Source organism: Peromyscus leucopus, chromosome 8b (genome assembly GCF_004664715.2).
Source record: "Peromyscus leucopus breed LL Stock chromosome 8b, UCI_PerLeu_2.1, whole genome shotgun sequence".
Taxonomy (NCBI): Eukaryota; Metazoa; Chordata; class Mammalia; order Rodentia; family Cricetidae; genus Peromyscus; species Peromyscus leucopus.
In genome coordinates, this window is record NC_051086.1 from 33121561 (window position 1) to 33138015 (window position 16455).

The window sequence follows — 16455 nt, forward strand, 5'->3', positions numbered from 1 at the left end:
TACTAAGAATGGCCCTGTCATTCCTAGTGTTTGTCTGAGACAATTCATCTTCTTTCCTTCAAAACTCTGTCCCAGCTCCATCCAGTGTCATCGTTTATCATTAGCACCTTCACAATCCAGTTGTGTTTACTAGTTTACCAGAAACTTAGCCCTCTTCCTCTTTAGATCCCCAACCCCGTATCTCATTGCCAGGCATGATGATCTAAACTGTGTTGATTTCCACATTCATTAGCACTGTTACTCATCACTTAGACTATAGGGTTTTTTTTTTTTAAGACTATAGTTCTTATTTGCGTCCCAAGTCCATTGTTTCTTCCTGCCCAGTTGGTTTGAGTGTATGCATATGTGTGTGTCCACGTTGTATGCATTGTCCTTAGAAGTTTTTGTTTGTTTGTTTTTTGTTTTCTGAGACGGGGTTTCTGTATATAGTTTTGGTGCCTGTCTTGGATCTCGCTCTGTAGCCCAGGTTGGCCTCAAACTCACAGAGATCCGCCTGTCTCTGCCTCCTGAGTGCTGGGATTAAAGGCGTGTGCCGCCGCCGCCGCCGCCGCCGCCGCCGCTGCCGCCGCCGCCGCCGCCACCACCTGACTTGTTCTTAGAAGTATTACGCACTCAATTTTCTTTGACATAGCTGACATCTTAAGGCCTAATACTTAGATTAATGATTAATAACAGATGAAATAAATCTATATTTCTAATAGTTTCATGTTGCCGTGTAGTTTTTTGGATTTCTTTTCCAAATTGTGTTTTGCTTTGTTTTTTAAATCTTTATGGTAGCTAAAGACAGCAGATTCAGGAGTTGAAGTACTAGCTCTACCAGTTTCTTCTTGTGTTTCTTTGCAGAGCTTTTTAAAGGCATATTAGTTTAGTAACAGACATTTTAGTTAAAAAAAGTGTGTGTGTGTGTGTGTGTGTGTGTGTGTGTGTGTGTGTGTGGTCTAAGTAGCGCATGCCATTTTTTTTACATTTTTAATCCTTTATTTTTATTTATGTGTATGCATGTCTTGTCTGCATGCATGTCTGTGCACCATTTTCGTGTAGTGCACAGAGGCCGGAAGAGGGTGGGACTGGAGTTAGAAATGGTTGTAAGCTGCCAGCGGGTTCTGGGAATCGAACCAGGGTCCTCTGTAAGAGCAGCCACTGCTGTTAACCACCGAATTATCTTACCAGCCCCAGCACATGTCATTTTGCAACACTGTAATAATTTTTATTCAGGGAACCTCACATGTATATAGAACCATCTGAGATGTAAATTCAGGAAATCAACTTGTGTTGATATGAAATTAAAGGCCAGTATCAATTTCTTATTGCCAGTTACCAGCATAGTAACTTTTAGAAATTTAGTGAGATTCACACTACACTCAAGAACAGTATATCGGAAACAAAAACAAAAAGTATACTGAACCTCTGTATGTTCAGGTCAGTTAGACAATAAAAATTTTAAAACACCACCTGAAAAATGGTATTGGTAGTGAAAACTACAAACCATTTTTGTAAGAAAGGAGACCTAAGTAAACATGTTTTTAACATTCTTAGATTCAGAAATTGTAATTTATTTATTTATGATTTTTTTTAAGACAGGGTTTCTCTATGTAGCCCTAACTGTGCTGGAACTCATTGCGTAGACCAGGCTGGCCTGGAACTCACAGAGATCCACCTGCCTCTGCCTCCCAAGGGATTAAAGGTGTGCACCACCATGCCTGGTATAGACAGTATTTTTTTTTTTTTTTTTTTTTTTTTTTTTTGGTTTTTCGAGACAGGGTTTCTCTGTGTAGCTTTGCGCCTTTCCTGGGACTCACTTGGTAGCCCAGGCTGGCCTCAAACTCACAGAGATCCGCCTGGCTTTGCCTCCCGAGTGCTGGGATTAAAGGCGTGCGCCACCACCGCCGGGCCTGACAATATTTTTTATTTTTTATTTTATGTGGTGTTTTGTCTGCATTCATGTCTGTGTGAGAGTGTCGGATCCCCTGGAACTGGAGTTACAGACAGGTGTGAGCTGCCATGTGGGTGCTGGGAATTGAACTCAGGTCCTCTGGAAGAGCTGGAGAGATGACTCAGTGGTTAAGAGCACTGGCCGCTCTTCCAGAGGACCTGAGTTCAATTCCCAGCACCCACATGGCAGCTCACACCTGTCTGTAACTCCAGTTCCAGGGAATCTGACACCCTCACACAGACACAAAACACCAATGCATATAAAATAAAAATAAATCAATTATTTTTTAAAAAGATAGCAGTACTTTCTGAATTGACCTATACAACCATATAAAAATTACTTGTTGGGTTTTTTTTGTTTTTCTTAACTTTTTGTGTTTGTTTTAGAGAGACTGATAAATTGACCCTAAAATCCACATGAAGCATGAGAGACTCAAATTATTAAAAAAAAAAAATACAGTCTTGAAAAAGAACAAAAAGTTAGAAACTGAGGAGATGACTCAGTCACTAGCGTCTGCTGCACAAGCATAAGAACCTGTGTTTGGGTCCCCAGGACCCTCAGAAGCTGGGCATATCAACACACAGGCAGATAGCTAGCGCTCATTGGCCAGCCAGCCTAGTGGGGTCAGTGAGTTCCAGATTCTTTGAAAGACCCTATCTCAAAAAATACTGTGGAGAGTGATTGATGTGTGTGCACACACACACACACCCTAGATGACATATTTCCTGATACTAAAACTACCTACAAGGCAGTAATATGTGATCAGATGCATAGATCAGTGGGATGGGACTCAAATCCAGATATCAGACCTTAGGTTTGGGCCAGTTGACTTTTGACAAGGTTACCAAGGCAGTTCTGTGGGAAAGAATAGTCTTTTCAACCAAGGGTTCAGGGATGAGAAGCCAAGTAGCTTTCCTTGTCTGACACGAGGAGGAAGGTAGTGTGCTGGGGATGGAAAAATTCTTTGCATTTTGTGATATAAATCACTGTGGGAATTTGACAGAAATCACACAGGAACACTTGAAACCACTGTTCTTGTGTGATTTCTTCTAGCTGTTCACACAGTTTTTTCTCCAGGGACTGAGTTAATGGTTGTTCTCCTTCCCTGTCCTCTTCCTGAGTCAACACCTCATCTTAAACGCCTCTTGACACGTATCTTCTGCCCTTAGTGTCGGCTACTCGTTTCCTTGCCTGTCTCCTGTATATCATCGGACCAGACTGGGCTAGTCTTTGTTGGTCCTGTCATGTAGTGGAACTAAAGGTACTAGAATAAAGAAGTGATTTTAAAACAAAAGTGCACCCATGTCCTTTATATTTCTGCCCAAGAGTTAATTTCTTAGACACTGTTCTGAATTTTTGAGATAGGGTCTTGCCCAAGCTAGCTTTGACCCCTTGGGTTCAAGTGATCCTCCTGCCTCAGAATCCAGAGAGACTGGGACTATAGGTTTACACCATTGCATTCAGCTTCCTCTGAATTCTATTGTAATTGTTGAGACAGGTCCTCACCATGTAGCCCAAGGCTGACTTGACAAAAATCTTTCAGCCTCCCTAGTGCTATGATTACTAGCATGTGTCACTGTCCAGCTTTGCTTTGGATTCTTGGTAGTGTCCTAGATATTTGTGTGCATTAGCCAGTTTGAGTCAGTCATTAACTTTGGTGGGTCTTGTGGCAGGAAAATCAGAAGACTGTTGACTGAGCTGAGTCTCTCTATAGTCACTTCCTGGTTTTTAATAGGGAGTCCAGTCTCATGTGTTTAAGTTGATGATGCTGTGGGCTAGGAATTTAGCACCACAAGATCACATGAGTAGAAGTACAAACCTGAGTAGCAGACAGTTGAGTGTTAAATGCTAAATGTCAAGAGAGACTTAGACATTACTGTCACTAAGAAGCCAGGGGAATGGATGTGTACATCTTGCTGAGAAAAGTGAGCCGAGGACAGAACCTTGGAAAATGAGAAGGAATAGTCTCAGGCGAGAGGAAAGCATGATGGACAGCCAAGTAAAGAAATGGCCTGAAGGAGTCATACTCACTACTGAAATCCTTTCGTGAATAGGCAGTAAGGCGGTTTAAATACTTAACACTCCTGTTGTACTCTGGTACCACTTTTGTCTGAGAACTGAGCTACATATTTTCACTTACTTTGATTTATAGCATCTCTCTTGAATGAGATATTTGTTGTATCAATTGTAATAGAAATTATTTTTGAACATGACTTTTCATGTAAAGTGATTTGTATTAGCCATCATTTAAAATTGCTTTTAAGATGCTTTTTATTATGTCATGGAGAACATCCAACAAATATATTTGAGTTCTGAGGATGTGAAAAATAATCAAAATCCATTTGAGATGTACGGTAACTAAGTATAGAAGACAAATGATAATGGATAGCTATTGACAGCTCAGCTTGCTGACAGTCGAGTCGAGCTGTGCAGGACTCTTCTTGCAGTGCTGTCCCATCATCCAGAAGACATTTTATTGCCTCCTTAAAAATTCTCTATAAAAGGAATGACTTGTGATATGTTCTTTAGAACGTGGCCAAAGGAGTAAAAATTGCCAACTAGGAAAATAGAAGTACATACTTTGAAAAATACTATATTTAAAAGTAAAAAGTGAGTAGAATAATGTTTAAGAGAATACACAATTCAAATATTTTGTCTTTGTTAAAAATAAAACTGGGGGATAGTTATAGGGAGCTTTAATTTTTTTATTAATTTTATTTAACATTTAAACTAATGCTCATTCAAGAATGAGAACAATGGAAGAATGTTTTCATATGTAAAAATGCAAGTTTACTGTAGTATTCTCCTTAGAGGACTTTCTGAGGGATGGAGACTACTGATGAAGGGAAAGGTGAGATATGAGAAGGACTTGATGTAGGTGCTATATATATGTCCACTTCCTGGGTACAGGGGTGCTGAAATACTGGCCTTTCATTGTTATGAGCATTCCTGTGGGAGTGTTTTTGGATGGTTTTAGCATCTAAATTCATAAATTAGTAAAAACAGATAGTCCTTCCTAATGTGAGTGAGCCCTGTGTGTTCAGTAGCAGGCTTGTAAAGAACAAAAAGGTCTACTTTCCCCCTGGGAAGAGCGGTTTTTTACCTGCCTCCTGCCTCCTGACTGCTTACCTGCCTTTGGCTTCCGCCTACCTTCAGTCTGAATCCTCTTTTCCCTGGTTTGGTGAGATACTGAAAAAACCCTTCCCTCAAATATGTTACTTAGGTTTCTTACTTCTGTGTGGCTTACTCTGTGCTTATCTCTCTGCTCCCATCCCTTCATATTCTTAGGGCTAATGTGCAAATAGATGTCACATTCAAGCTCATGCCTGCCTAGAAGCAGATGACTGGATTAAGTAGGATTTCTAGGGACTTGTGATTTAGCTCAGAGTAGAGCACTTCCCTAACATATCTAGGGGTCTGTGTTCAATATGATTTCTGGTGTTGTGTTTTTTTCGTTTAAATAAGCAGATACTAGAAGACAACTTGAAGAGTTAACTTCAAACTGTTCTAGTGTACTAGTGAGGGGATAGACTATGAGGAATTAGTTTCCTGAGGAGATTCCAGGCAGAGAGAAAGCATCAAAAAATTAGAATCGGAGAAGCTTGAGCTGCTCCAAAAGGAGCTCGCCTCCCAGTAAGGGATCCCCACCATTCTGATGACCTGTCTCACAAGGAAGACTACATCTGCACATTCCCAAGCCTTTGTTTTATCTTTTCTATAAAATTATAACACTGCTGCAGAGGGAAACTAAGAACTTTCTCCCTAGTTGTGACTAGAAGTATAAATACACCTTTCTCCCTTGTTCAGTTCCTGTCCAGCAGTATTCTTTTGAAAGTGGCCTCCTAGTAGCAGAACGGCTATGTGGTCCTATGGTCTTGCCTAGGAAGTGATGGAGAGCAGCCTGTAAATGGATAAGTAAGAAACAGAATGATTAGACATAGAAGGACCTGCAAAGACTTCTTCCAGGCCTCCTTTCTTGGAACTGGGTGGAAACATTCAAGAGTTCCTGTTAGCTCATCGAAATCAAGACTAGAGATTGTTCTTGGAATGAGGAGAAATGGATCCCGTTCCCTGTGTAAACATTTCCCATTGTCCTCTCCTGATGCTATTGACTTGATTTAACTGTGTATGTTGTGATACTCACACTCATCAAAGTGAAAGAGTGAAAAGTACACTTTAAAAGCTTTATATATGGTGTTAGGAAGTATTTTATTCTGGTAAGAAAAGACATATACCATGGGAAAACTCTAGACCATCAGTTCTCAGCCTGTGAGTCGTGACCTTGTTGTGGGTCAACTGAACCTTTAACAGGGGTTGCCTCAGACTATTGAAGACACAGATATTTACATTATGATTCATAACAGCAAAATAACAGTTAAGAAATAAACAAAGAAAATAACTTTATGGTTTGGGCCCACCAGCACATGAGGAACTGCATTAAAGGGTCACAGCATTAGAAAGGTTGAGAACCACTGCTCTAGACCTATGTTTTAGGGGCCAGAGTCTCATAAAACACCACCTAGAGATCAGGTGGAGAAAGAAGAGATAAAGACAGCAATAATCCAGGAAGCTATGAAGATCTGCAGTTTGGAGGAAATCACAGTTGGGTTGTCATTGTTTAGATCAGTAGTTCTCAACCTTCCTAATGCTGTGACCCTTTAATATAGTTCCTCGTGTGCTGGTGAGCCCCAACCATAAAATTATTTTCATTGCTACTTCATAACTGTAATTTTGCTACTATTATGAATCTTAATGTAAATATCTGTGTTTTTCAATGGTTTAGACAACCCCTGTGAAAAGGCCATTCAACAGCCCCAAGGGTTGAGAACCACTGGCTTAGAGGTCAGTTTGGAGGACAAAGAGTGTCCAGTGAGATGACCAATGTATAAATCCACAGTTCCAGTGGAGTGGTAGAAGGCAGAAAGGCTGAAAGTGAAATGTTGGTGGGGCAAAATGGACTACTCCTGAAAGGGCAGCAGTAAAGGGCAGTTTTAAGATCCTGTTTTCACTTCTTTGAAACCAGCAGGTTTAAACAGAGGGAAGGCAAAATCAGGAATGATCATTGATAGAAAGTTCCTGAAAAATGAATAGAGAGTGTGCTTCTGTTACTCTGTCTATTATGCTACCAAACCCTACCAGGGAAAAAAAGGGATTAGAGGAATGAGGCAAACTTACATACCACACAGGCACATTTCATCAATAATGGGTGAGTGTACCCAGGCGGTCCCATAAAATTATATCACTTAGTGATGTCATCACTACCTTAGCTTGTCCTACCATACCCTTTAACATCCATGCTGCAAGGATTATCTCCTAGCCACACAGTTCTCAGAATGTGTCCCTGTCATTAAGCAATGCATGATCTGATATACAAAGTTGAGAGAATTGAAATGAACAGAAAAGAGAAAAGGAAAAATCAAACATTTTCAACAATACTTAAAACCCAGTAAAAGTAAGTAATAGATCTGGCTCAGTGGAAGAATAGAAACATGAGAATAGACCCCGTCTGTAGAAGTGGATAAGAGAATGAAAGCCACAACACAAGTCCAGTAGCTGGACAGTAAAAGTAAATGTTAAAGTTAGGAACAAGGGCTGGAGAGATGGCTCAGTAGTTAAGAGCACTGACTGCTCTTCCGGAGGTCCTGAGTTCAATTCCCAGCAACCACATAGTGGCTCACAACCACCCGTAATGAGATCTGGTGCCCTCTTCTGGCCTGCAAGGACACATGCATGCAGAACACTGTATACATAATAAATAAATAAATTAAAAAAAAAAAAGGCATGCACCACCATGCCCAGCTCAAAAAAAAAAAAAAGCAACAAAAATAGAGAATTTTGTTTTTTCTTTGCGTCATAAGGCTAGAACTTTGCAAACACACATAGATAGATAGATAGATAGATAGATAGATAGATAGATAGATAGATAGATAGATAGTAAGAACTAGGAAATCTGTAGACTAAAGAGATTATAATCTTCCAAGATAGGAAAGGGAAAGTAATCAGAACACATCTGCCAGTGGAAACCTTCAACTCAGGCAAGCTTAATTTTGTTTATAGAAATCAACTGATAAAACATGAGTCATCAAACAAAAATCATTGACTCAAGAGACTAGGGAGATGTCTTCACAGGTGATTGCTTGTCACACAAGCATGAGGACCACAGTTAGGATCCCAGAACCCAGTGGAAAGCTGGGGTGGGCATGGCAGAGGTGGGATCCCTAGAGCAAGTTGGCTAGTTAGACTAGCCCAGTGAGTTCCAGGCTCAGCAAGAGATCATGCCTCAATATATAAGGTGGAGAGCAATCCAAGGAGATGCTGGACATCAGCCTCAGGCCTTCACATGCACACATGTGTGTGTACCTATACACATGTGAACACACATGCACATCATACAACACATATGCCAAAAAAAGATACATGAAACAAATGTTTTAATCTCTCTTTTTTCTTTCTTTCTTTTTCTTAATTTCACTTGATCACTCTTCTTACATCCAAAAATTTTTTGTTGTTTTTGTGGACTAAGAAGTGAAACTGGGGCTTCACACTTTACTAGGCAGATGCTCTACCACTAAACTATATCCCTAGCTTCTCCCTACATCAGATATGTTAAGTATTTCCTATGTGCCAGACATATTGGAGGAGATACTGGATCACACCTTCTAAAAAGAAAGTGTCAGAAATAAACAGCCAGTTACTGATATAGTACAGTGAATGCCAAGAGGGATACAGTTCTAGGGTACCATGGCAACTTGAAAAATCTGCCCAACTCAGTCTCTAAAGGAAGGAAACCATGCTGAAGAAGACATTTAAGCAGAACTCCAAAGCTCAGAAAGTGGTTAGCCAAGAGTGTGGTACGATTGGCATTCCAGGAAGAGGAAATAAGTAAGACACATAGGCTCTAAGAGCAAGAGGCCCTGTGAGCCTGAGCAGATTATACCCTGTCTTAACTACACCAGCAGAAGAGTGCTTTGCTGGGTTCTTGCTTCAACACTACTCGCACCCAAGAGGTTTATAGCAAACTGATGGTTCTTGGGGTTCTTGAAAACAGTCACCAACACAGAACAGGGTGACTGTTCCATGTGTGAGGAATTTGATTTTTAAGAGGCGAAATCCTGTTAAATTAATCATGTGCCAAGTTTTAGACTATTAGAATGGGAGAATAGATTTTATCCATTAATTCATATAAATAACCTTAATTTTTTACATTTTTAATAATTTATTTATCATGTGTTTGTATCTATATATTGAACTAGTGTATGGCATGGTATGCATGTGGGAGTCAGGACAGCTTGTGGAAGTTAATTCTCTCCTTTTACTGTGTAGATGCTAGGGATTGAACTCAGGTCATCAGTTTTGGCAGCAAGTGCCTTTACCAGCTGAGCTATCTCACTAGCCCACAGCCTTTTAAATATTTACATTTCAAGGGCTAGAAGTACAGGTCAGTCAGTAGTAAAACACTGGGCCTGGTATGCCTAGGGTGGATCTCCAGCACATAAGTAATACAAATAAAGTAAAATTCCTAAATAGTTACATTTTCTTCATACTGCAACATTTTCCTTCTCCCATTCCAAATAAGGTCTTTCTAGAGCTCTGTCATCTTCAATTTGTGTTACAGCTTCTGCTGTGTATTCATCTGTGTATCATCACCTGAGTCTCATACAAGTTCAAGATACTTCCGTGTGTGTGTGTGTGTGTGTGTGTGTGTGTGTGTGTGTGTGTGTGTGTGTGTGTGTACGAGCGCGCGCGAGCACTCTTGTGTGTCTGGTGGATTTAAGGTTCGCTGTGTTTGTTATTTCACCTCTAGGGATCAACCCGAAGGCCTCATGTACACTAGGCAAGCATCCAGCTGAGCTGCATCCCCACCCCGTCCTGTGTTTTATTCATTTCCGTGCTCCTTTTATTCATTTCCGTGCTCCGTCCTTTCTGCTTGGGCAACTTTTCAAGGGTTCTGTTTGGCTTTCACTGACCCTTTACCATATGTTCTGTCCTTTCCTGCATTCTAAACACTCTGCTTTCCGGGGTTTTCTCATATTGTGTTGAGATTGTGTCAGTCATACCACTTCAATGAGCTTAGAGGTTCTGTGAATTCGAAGAACAGTGTTTGGCCTGTTTTATTTTTCTTTGATACTTGGTTTGCTTCTGTGTACATAAGTTAAAAAATACTAATTAGGCTTGGAAGTTGGTTGGTAAAGTGCTTGCCTTGCAAGCAATAGGACCTGAGTTGGGTCCCCAGAACCCACTTAAAAAATGCCAGGCATAGTGGAGTATGTTTGTAATCCCAAAACTGGGGAGGTGGAGTCAGGAAGATCCTTGGAACTTACTGACCAGCTAGTCTAGCCAAACTGGTGAGCCCAGACCAGAGATCCTGTCCGAAGAAGAAGAAAGAGTTCCTCAGGGTGACATCTGAGGTTGTCCTCTGGCCTCGACATGCACCTGTACACACTTGCATACAAAATTCATTGAGGTGAGAATCCCATGCTTGTTTGGTACCTATCAAGAAGTAAATGAAAGCCTTGTTCTTGTTTTTACATTCAGCAGGAAAGTCTATATAGGAAACAAAATTTAAGGATTTTAGTTTTGTTACTATCTTTTGGTGGTGCTGGGGCCTTACCCTAGGGCCTCACATAAACTAGGCAAGCACTTCACGGCTGCACTGTTCTCGGACCTCAAGTTCTTACATAGTGTAATATTTTATATGATCTATAATTTCAGGTTTTCATTATGATTTGTTAGTTTCCTCAGCTCTATAACTAATGATTGCAAAGAAGTCAGAGGCAGCACTGTCTTAAGAATATGAAGTAAAGTGGTTCTGAATTTTAACAGAATTGCTAATGACACATTTTAATAGTCCATAATTGCATATATCTTCCATGCTTTAATATGTTTTAACAAAATAAATTGTTCAAATACAAACAAATGGCATTAAATTTGCAGTAGTACCACTTAATCACAATGTGCAGCTGTTTCAAAACTATTAATACTATTTTATTGTTCATTTATTTTTATAATTAGAAGGAATATTGAGATAGAATACATACACTGCAGTATTAAGTGGTTGTGAAAACCTCATTTTCTTCTTCTGAATAATAAATACTGCTTCCTGGAACAGAAACCCACATGTCTCATTCTTCTTGTTCCACATTTCATTCTTACTGATGTTTTGCTTTTGGAACCTTTTGCATTTGGGTGAGTTTTATGGAGTAGGAATATTCTTTTGCATATACAGTCTGTTGTTGGGATTCGTTTGGACCCAGCAGTTGTTCTAGAATCTGTTCTTAGTGGGTAAGGATTCCTATAGAATTTCAAAGTTCTCTTCAGTAGGTTTGATGGATTTTGCTTGATACACCTTTGCTGTTCCTTGGCAGTCTGAGAATACAAGAGTGTTCTCAGTAGACTGAACTGTCAGAAAGATAGAGCCAGCACTTAGGAGCTCTGAAACATGGAGCATGGCCTGTTGCAGAGCCACAGTGGAATTTCAAAGACACTGGCTTCGAACATCTCCAGGGAACTGCACTGGATTGCTAGGACAGGACAGGAGCAACACTGAGGAATAGAAAGAGAACTCATTTTTAGGCACTCTAGGGTAAAGAGATTATTACTAGCTTTTTCACATATGTAACTCTGAGATGACAGTATCAGGCTTCGGGCGTAGCTCAGTGGTAGAACGCTTGTGTAGTCTAAGTGAGGTCCTGGGTCCAGTCCCCCGTCACCACCAGTCAATAAGTCCAGTTTGGTAATAATCAGAAATTTAAAATCAGCGAGGTTAAGAAACCCATCACAGTTGCTCAGCTAGTAAGTAGTTGGTTTAGACATTGTAGCCCTTGTATTGCTGATTCCATCATTCCATAGTTTCCTCTTGACTGAATTGTAAAAGTATGTGAAGCCACGGGATGAAAGGACACCACAGAAAATGGAAGTTTCATATAAGACAAATGTGCACATCCCTTTGGGCATTCTGTAATCTGCATTTTCTGCCAGGGTTTATATAGCACTCCACTTTGAAAATTAAGAAATGAAATACTTGAAACCCACTTCTGGTTGCCTTATTTGGATATGGTGTTGGACAATTTCCTAAGACTTAAGAGGTTATCATAAAACATCTTCTCAGTGCTTGTATTTTAAAACAGCATAATTATCTGTGTAACAGATACTGCTGGAGGTAAACAATCTGCTTCAGAATTTTAAAGTTTCATAATGTGATGACTGTGTCTCTCGGTAGTTGAGGAAAATTGTGTGACAGACTTTTTCAATTTAAGTTTTCTCTGATGCTGGGATAGAAGTCAGGGCTTTCCACGTGTTACTCAAATGAACTGCATCCCCAGCAGTCTTCACTGACTGTGTTATCCTCCCTTCCACATGCTCACACAGACGCCCCTTGCCTCACTAATGAAGGATTAGTGTATTAAGGAGCAGAAGTTGTAGGCAGGTGGCAGGTACCTCTCATGACATGTTGTAGAAGCATTCACCTCCTACTGTATCTAAAGTTCTTTCATAAAAAGTGTTTTTATTGTATCACCTTTCTCTCTCCCTTCCTCCCTCCTCCATAAGAGAAATTAATGAATAAAATCTAAGTGGGAATGGTAGATGTGATTTTTCATATCAGTGACATCTCTACCTTTTAATAGACAAATATTATAAGCATCTGGTTTCTTTTGCTTTGCAGTGTGCTTACAGAAAACAAGCATTTCCCTACTAGTGTTCTTTCTGTATAAATTATTATAATTATCCTTTATTACTAGCACTCAATACTTAGTTGTGATTTGTCTGTCTTTGAGGTTACCCTTTGGGGTCAGTGTGCTGTGATCTCCTTCTCTCCACCATACACACAGGACTGATAGTGATGGACTACAGGAGGCAGAAGGCCTCTGTCCCCCCTGCTCCCTGTCCCTGCTTGCCAGCTGATGGTCTGCAGCCCTGCCCTTGGTGGCTTCCTTCTCCCTATACACCATCCTTTTCTCTCATTTTAACTTATTCTAAATGGGCAGGGGAAGCAGGGACTTCTTTGTGGATTTACAGAAAGTGTCATGTGTGGAGATCAAAGATTGAAGAACTTAGTTTGACCAATTCAGATGCCTTTGTAAATATTCCCAACAAAGTCTCTCTAAAAGTCTGGATCTGTGGCCATGTAATTTGTAGGACTAAGGAGTAGCCTGGTGTCTCCTTGTATCCTGTATTATATATCTTAATGCAGATATATAGAGTTACTTTTCCAATAAATGTAAAAGAGGAATGATGTTTTTTCTTCATATCATTTTCACTATTATATATAGGCCCAAATTTAAGTTTTGTGATTTCTTTTGACATCTGTTAAGAAGTTTATTTGCCATGCTTGCATTTCAGCATGACCACTTGATAGCTGAATTAAAGATTACTTTGGCCTCCTCACTTACCCCAAGCAAAATTCTTCTGTTTTCTCCTGGTGGTGGTGACAACAGCAGTGTGTTTAAAAGCTGGTAAGTGCAAATGAATGGACTGGAAGATGGCGAGGACTGTCACCTTGGTTTGTATGTTTTCCTTTACTCCTCTCTTACCAACCTACTCACCCTGGTTTTTACTGGCCTTTTCATCTGTAAAGTTAAAAAAAAGTTTCCAGTGTTTTACTTTGTAGTACAAGAAGCATTTTAGTGGAGCTCCTCTCTTTCTCTTACAGACGTTGGTTAGATTGATTGTGTTGTCCTATGTAGAAATACATAGAGCCTTGCTGCAGTGAGCTCTGGATCTGCATAGTATTTGGAGAACAGGACACTTTGATAAAGACTTACTGACTTCATCTTTAATTCACTTTTCTTTTTGTTAATCTAGTTGCAGATCATCTGGGCTGTGATCCTCAAACACGGTTCCTTGTCCCTCCTAATATCAAACAGTGGATCGCCTTGCTGCAAAGAGGAAATTGTACCTTTAAAGAGAAAATATCTCGGGCTGCTTTCCACAATGCAGTTGCTGTAGTCATCTACAATAATAAATCCAAAGAGGAGCCAGTCACCATGACTCATCCAGGTAAACAGGAAAGGGGGCTTTAGATTTTGTCTTTTTTTAAAAAAAAATTATTGCTTTGGGCATTCTTCTACCTTTGGTGAAATCATAATCTTTAGTGTAATTCTATGATTATATTAACTTTTGGTATTGTCACTTGTGGGTGTCTTTTTTTCCCTTTGGTTGTTTTTTCTTTAATAATGACCAAAACAATCTGTAACACTTCCTAATGGCTGGCTGGGATTGAATTCATAGTAGTGTTGCTCTTACACTCTTTGTGTGATGACTTCAGTTATCCTCTGCTTGGTATGGGGTCCTTTTCCCAGACTGCTGTGGGCTCTCAAGGGTTACCTGTCCAGGAGGGATTCTTCTGTGTCTTTAGAATAAGTGTTGAAGCTGCCTTAGTAATGAGTACATACAGCATTTCTAGATGATTTCTTCATTTCTTGTGTGAAGTACTTAGGGGAACTGTTTGCATAACCATAGTTATAATTTACTGAGCATTTGCTCTGTGTATGTATGTGTATGCCCACTACTTTGCTGTGGGTTCTTAAGAAGATCTGCTACTCTTGCAGAGAACCTAAGTCTGGTTACAAGCATCTGTGTCAGGTGGCTCACAACTGCCATAACTCCAGCTCCAAGAGATCTGACACCCTCTTTTGTCTTCTGTTGTATATGCATGTGGACGGGGACACACACACACACACACACACACACACACACACACACACACACAAAGTATATGCACATACATACATATAAACAAACCTTTAAAACAAATAGATGTCTGGGGCAGTCCTTGTAGTTACATATGATATAGGTTCTTCCCAAGTCTTACAGATCAGAAGACTAAAGCCAGTAAGAGCCAGCAGAAGAGGGTTAGACCCAAGTTTACCAATGTCCATTCAGTTTCATGAGCCTGGCTCTAAGCTTCTGGGTTTTAATTTAGCTTTACATTCATGAAGATTTATAATATAATGTCTTACTTAAGAAATTGCCTTTTTAGAGAAAATACCCCGGATTTTTTTTGTTTGTTTTTACATTTGTGTGTGTGTGTGTGTGTGTGTGTGTGTGTGTGTGTGTGTGTGTGAGAGAGAGAGAGAGAGAGAGAGAGAGAGAGAGAGAGAGAGAGAGAGAGAGAATGAATGAATATGTATGGGTCAGAGAACAACTAGAGAGATTAGATTAGATTCTTGCCTCCCATATGGTGGGTCCTGGACAGGTGGATCCCAAGAGCTGGATGACCAGCCAGCCTAGCTGAAATAGCAGACATCTGGTTCAGTGAGAGACTCTGACTCCAAGATGTAAGGGGGCGATAGAGGAAGATTCCTGACACCCTGCACCCATGTACCTGCATAGTCACATGCTTGTAACACACACACACACACACACACACACACACACACACACACACACAAGTGAAGAGCGGGAAGTTTGTCAGGTAATGCAGATTTCTCATCTGCATTCCTCACAACATCCCTTTATTCTGTTTATTCTGATACGCGATAGAGAGGACCCAGTGAAGAAGAAAACATAAAGGACAAGTTTTGGGAAATGCTTGGATCAGTGTACTTGGAGAGGCTCTTCATGCTCATTGATACATTGAGGTCTCAGATGTATGTCTTAGAGGGACTAACTCTTTGATAAAACCATTTGCTGGACTTGTTTGACCACACAATTCTTTATCATCGATTATAGTAACAACAAAAATAAAGAGGTTCAGAAGCAAAGTACAGGGTGAATTCCAGAGGAACTGCAACTTCTGTAAGGCACACAGAATAGAGGTGTACATAAGGCAGTAGCAAATGGCAGTGCATTGTGTCTAGAAATACTGTATGTCAGTCCCATCAGAGAAACCTTATAAATCAGTAGTAAGATAAATCTAATGTTAACAATAGATAAAGGATTTGGTGAGTAGACATTTCAGTAATCACTAGGAAAAAATGCAATCTAAACAATGAGATACTGTTTCACACCCATTGGAGTAAATGTAACTGCTGTTGGGACTATGGAGCCAGCTTGGAAACAGTTCAGCAGTTTCTCTAAACTTAAGCATAGATTTACATATGAGTCACAGTCTTACCCCTAGAGGCCAACACAAGAGAAACAAAAAAAAAAAAGAAAGCAAACAAGAGGGAGTTGTCCACAAAGACATACATTTAAATGTCCTAGTAGAGTATTTCAAATAACCAAACTAGAAACAACATGAATACCCATCAGTTAGTGAGTCAATAAACAAAACAATATATGTCCATAAAGTGGAATGCAATTTATCAACTAAATGGAATTAACTGGGCTACAGGAAGATTGCTGTGGGCTGGGGCCAGACATGGCTACATATTGAGTTTTAGGCCAGCCTGGGCTACAAAGTGAGACCTTGTCTCAGAAACCCTACAGAGTTTATATATGGATAATCCTCAGAAGTAGTATGTTAAATAAAAGAAGCCAGACACGAAAGTCAACTGTTGCCTGGTTCCAGTTTATATAAAATATCTAGGAAAATCAGATATAGAGAGACAGAAAGCAGGATTGATGGGTGTGAAAGATAA

At 40.0% G+C, this 16455-nt stretch overlaps 1 protein-coding gene across 3 annotated transcripts in view; it reads left to right on the plus strand.

The window, feature by feature from the left end:
- Positions 1-16455, plus strand: part of Rnf130 (ring finger protein 130) — a 109726-nt gene that overhangs the window by 17858 nt on the left and 75413 nt on the right. For all 3 annotated transcript variants that reach the window (XM_028855006.2, XM_028855008.2, XM_028855007.2), the window contains exon 2: positions 13736-13930. In XM_028855006.2, coding sequence (XP_028710839.1) covers positions 13736-13930 — 195 coding nt within the window. The remainder of the gene's footprint in view (positions 1-13735; positions 13931-16455) is intronic.